Source organism: Tupaia chinensis, unplaced genomic scaffold, assembly GCF_000334495.1.
Source record: "Tupaia chinensis unplaced genomic scaffold, TupChi_1.0 Scaffold000685_1, whole genome shotgun sequence".
Taxonomy (NCBI): Eukaryota; Metazoa; Chordata; class Mammalia; order Scandentia; family Tupaiidae; genus Tupaia; species Tupaia belangeri.
The window spans coordinates 2,080,979-2,085,347 of NW_006160208.1; the positions used below are offsets into that span (position 1 = coordinate 2,080,979).

At 40.9% G+C, this 4,369-nt stretch overlaps 1 protein-coding gene across 2 annotated transcripts in view; it reads right to left on the reverse strand.

Moving 5' to 3' along the window:
* Positions 1-4,369, reverse strand: part of CENPU (centromere protein U) — a 46,761-nt gene that overhangs the window by 9,164 nt on the left and 33,228 nt on the right. For both annotated transcript variants that reach the window (XM_006160440.3, XM_006160439.3), the window contains exons 9-11: positions 2,717-2,795; positions 2,440-2,487; positions 950-1,011 (exon numbers count right to left, since the gene is read on the reverse strand). In XM_006160440.3, the coding sequence (XP_006160502.1) occupies positions 950-1,011; positions 2,440-2,487; positions 2,717-2,795 (189 nt within the window). The remainder of the gene's footprint in view (positions 1-949; positions 1,012-2,439; positions 2,488-2,716; positions 2,796-4,369) is intronic.

Sequence of the window (4,369 nt, forward strand, 5' to 3'; positions counted from 1 at the left end):
GTAGGGAAAAAACCTCTGAATGCAAAGTGCAATGAGGCATTAACTGTGCTGTCCACCAAATACTGTGACCTGTATGTGCCAAAATTCGTTGTCATTTAAGGCTTGGGGACTGCTGCTCAGTATACTTGGCTAACATTGTAAAGCCTCGGGCAGGTGTAGCCAGTGCTGGTGGCTCACAGGGAAACCAGGGGCAGAAAGCTGTCCCTTATCCCCACTTCGTCAAATCAGAGCGGTGAAGAAACTATCATAGTGCTTGGGTGAGAAAGTGACCTTCGACAAACTGCTTCATTTCTCAGTGGCTTGGTTTCTACATCTAGAACACAAGAAGTGGTAACTTGGGTTTTATGGACCGATTTTAAAATAAGGGAGAGAGGCTGCCAGTTTTTCATTTTGCCAAATAAAGATCTAAAAACATGCTCTGGGTTTGGAGTCAGTCGGCTGATGGCCGCCTCGACCCCTCCAATTCCTAGGGGTGCGATGTGGGTAGGTTATCTCTCCTTGTACCCTGGGTTTTTCATATGTAAAGTTAAAGTAATGATAAACACACTTTCTTCTACTACGCATTTTTAGAATATACTTTTCAACTTTTAAAATTATATCTAGAAAAGAAACAAAAGGAAGCCAGCCTTGAGTGTGTCTGAGTGGTTTCACGTTGATGACAAGTGTTAACAAAGTAGAGCCTTATTAGAAATGGCTATAATAACCTACCTCACAGGTTTAGGATGATTAGTAAGTTAATATATAAAGCTAAGGGTTCTGCAGGACCCACCTTCACTGAGCATCCGAGATCAGAGGTAGCTCAGCTCTGCAGGACCCACCTTCACTGAGCATCCGAGATCAAAGGTAGCTCGGCTGTATCACGACACAGCAGCGAGGATTACTCGCCCAAGGGACAACGTAATGCTCCCCTTCTGGGTGAGTTCTCAAACAGAACGGGATACCATCTTACCGGAGCAGTTCATCCTGGACTTCAACCAAACGCTGCCTTTTCTTTTCAATATCTGAAATAATCTAAGCACAACAATAATTCGTTAATTTTGTAAATGTTTGAGCACTGCCAGGTATCCTGCCAGTTATTACTATGTTGGGAAACCACCCAGACCCATTTTTTACCATCATGAAACTTTGGTCTCATAGAGGACAGACATTACCTATAAACAGTATGTAATTATAACTGGGGGGTATATGCAATAAAGATCTTTAAAAGGGAACTTTAAAAACAGGAGGTATTGGGACCAGCAGTTGGCATAATGGCTATGTCGCTGGACTCCCATGTAGCTGACCATGGTTCGAGTCCCAGACATAGCCAGGCACATGTGCATGTGTGCCCAAGATCCCAAGAGAATGGAGGAAAAGGAATTGTGGCATGGCCATCCCCCCTGGAGGGTGATTTCTCGCTTTCTGTCTCTGTTTGTTTGGTGAGTGCATGCGCCCTATAGCAAAAACCTCTCTTTAAAAAATAAAAAAGAAGAGGTATCTGTTTCAGATGATCCCAAAGACAAAGGGGCCAGATCTTTACTAGACTCTAACCTGTAAACCAAGGATGTTAGATTTTACCTAGGTGCAATAGGAAGACTGAAGCCTGAGAGTGTTATGATCCACTCTACTTTTTAAAAAAAGATCAAAAGTTTTTATTAAACCATATACTTTTACAAAGTGCTCTGAAATGAACAGCATCTTGCCATTTTCCAAAGTCAGCTCTTAATTCATTTATTTACTCACTTCTTATTTGATAGCTTATAGAGAGGAACTCCTACAGCAAGAATTTTACAGACCTGGGAGAGACCTAAAACTACCTAGTATTTTATAAAGAACATTCCAATATAATAAAATTCATTATCTCAGTCTAATATTTTAGTAACTGCCTAATAGTCCCACTTGTTTATAAGCAAGGCAGAAATGACCACTAAGAGATTAAAATGGAAAAATAAAACACAAGGCTTGTAATCACAGGAAGGAAAATGTCCACTTCTGTTAGAAATGCAGAGGGGGAACTGGCCTTCCATCCCTTGGTACATGCAAATTCAGGGCTAGAATGTCTGCCGTCACAGGGCTCAACCATTTGCAGATGGGAAAGGGGGGTCTAGTGTTTCCTGGTTGCTTCCCATCTCACACCTGTGGTGTGCACTTTACCAGGTGGTGCAACTTCGAATTAGCAGGACCAGGCCTAGAAATGAGAGCTCCTGACCCCTAACCAAGTCCTTCCTCCAGTCTGCCCTTTGTTATCTGGGACAGATCTTTATTCTACAAGTTTTGCTTTTGACAGCCACAAAAACAATAAATATACATGATTTAATACATTTAAGTGGTTATTTGGGGGCCTGATAGCCAATTTTAGGCTAACTTTGGGACATTAAGGGTTATAATATGCGGAGTCAAATCTTTATATATGTTAGTATTGTGTATGACCATTTGACGCTAATCACAAAGATTATTTACCTTAGCATTCTTCCTTTTCAGATTTTTCAACATCTGGACTTCTTTAAGCTATACAAAGCAAAAACATACATATTTGCATGCATTTTCCAAATAATAATTAATGAGTTTCACATATCGGTTTCCTTTAAAAATATTTCTGAGTGAGAAATATGGGTAGTTCTAATGAGTTTATTACCATACTGCTAGCAAATGCAAATGTTTCTAAGACAGCAGTCTGCTGCCTCAGGATTTGGTTGAAGCAAAATTTAGGCTGACAAATTTATGTCTGTGAACTTACTGTTTTGATGAGTTGTTCTTTAATATTAAAATGAAATTTGTTGATGGCTCCCTTACAAATTTCAGATTCTATTTTTTGTCTGTAGAGGAGTACAAAACAAAAAAAAAAGATAAAAAAACTAAGTATCAAAGAATTCTAAAAAATGTATATCATTTGCTTAGCACATAATTATGCTCAATTTGTCTTACCATTCAAATATCGAAGATGGCAGTGTTCGGCCTGTAGCCATTTCTTTGGCTTAAAAAAATACTGGAAATGGACCAGTTGGTGGTGGCATGGAGGTTAAGGCACTGCGTCCCATACGGCTGACTTCCAGATTGGAGTCCTAGACTCCATGACTTAAAAAATCACATGCGTGCCTCCATGCCAAAATCCCAAGTAGGGAATGACGAAGGGATTACGATGTGACTGTCCCCAGTGGGAGGTGATTTCTCACTTTCCTTTTCCCTTTTTGTCTCTGGTGAACACACTCTTACAACAAACTCAAAATAAAACAAAACTCAAAACAAAATAAGTTTCAGTAACAGAGAAAGAATAGAACAGTTTTCCCCTAAGCAACCTGGTATGGGGTCACCTTAACTCCGACAGTGGCCTGGTTCATAGGCAGTACCAAGTATCTGTAAATGCTTACAGCCCATCCCAGTCTTTTCCTACCACTTCATCCCCTTACTCCTTGCCTATAATATAGCAATTTGAGGACTAATTATAAACACATTTGAACTTGTCAATGAGAATCAGCTGTCTAGTTCTGCAGAAACCATAAAGCCGACTCACAGGAACGGGCTCAGGCTTCTGTCATCAGGGAGAGGAGATCTGGGGCCCAGGCTCTGATTCTCCTAGCCTGCCTCACTCTGGGCTTAATGGTATACCCAGTGACTGCGCAGCAGCAGACATCATGCCAGGTCTTTGGCCTCCCACTGGGTTGGATTGTTTTCTTATTGTTGAGTTTCAAAGGTTTCTGGTATATACCAAGTAACAGCTTTTTCTTAGATTTTTCCTCCCATATAGTGTATAAGCTCACCAGAGAGAGAAGGAGAGAGAAATCACTCCCCAGGGGGATGACCTCTTTGCATTCTTTCCTCCTCCATTCTCCTCTTGGGATTTTGGGCACACACACACACACACACACACACATGCCTGGTATGTCTTTCAGGCTGCCAGGTTTGAGAGTCAAACTGTAGAGTCAGCCCTATAGCAAAAACCTCTCAAAATAAAATAAATAAAAATAAATAAACAAGCTGATAGCTCAGGGCAAAATAGACCCATATAATAGAGTAACAAGACACTGGAGCGACATGATGCTGACAGTCTACTAGAAGGAGATACTTTACAATAAATGATCCATAGTAACTTAAAATTAGCCTAATAAATACTCTAAGAAAGATATTAGCAACATAAAACATGAATATAAGACCAAAAAACAAATATTAGATATAAAATAGCTAGGGCTGGCCATGTGGCCTAGTGGTTAAAGGAGCCAGATCCTACATAGTTGACCACAGTTTGAATCCTAGCACCTCGGTGGCTTAAAAACCTGTCAGGCACATGTCCGTGTGTTTCTCACATCCTGACAGGGTGAGAATCGGAGGAAAAGGGATTTGGGCATGACCAGGCCCCACTAGGGGGTGCATTCTCCCTCTCCTCCTGTCTCTT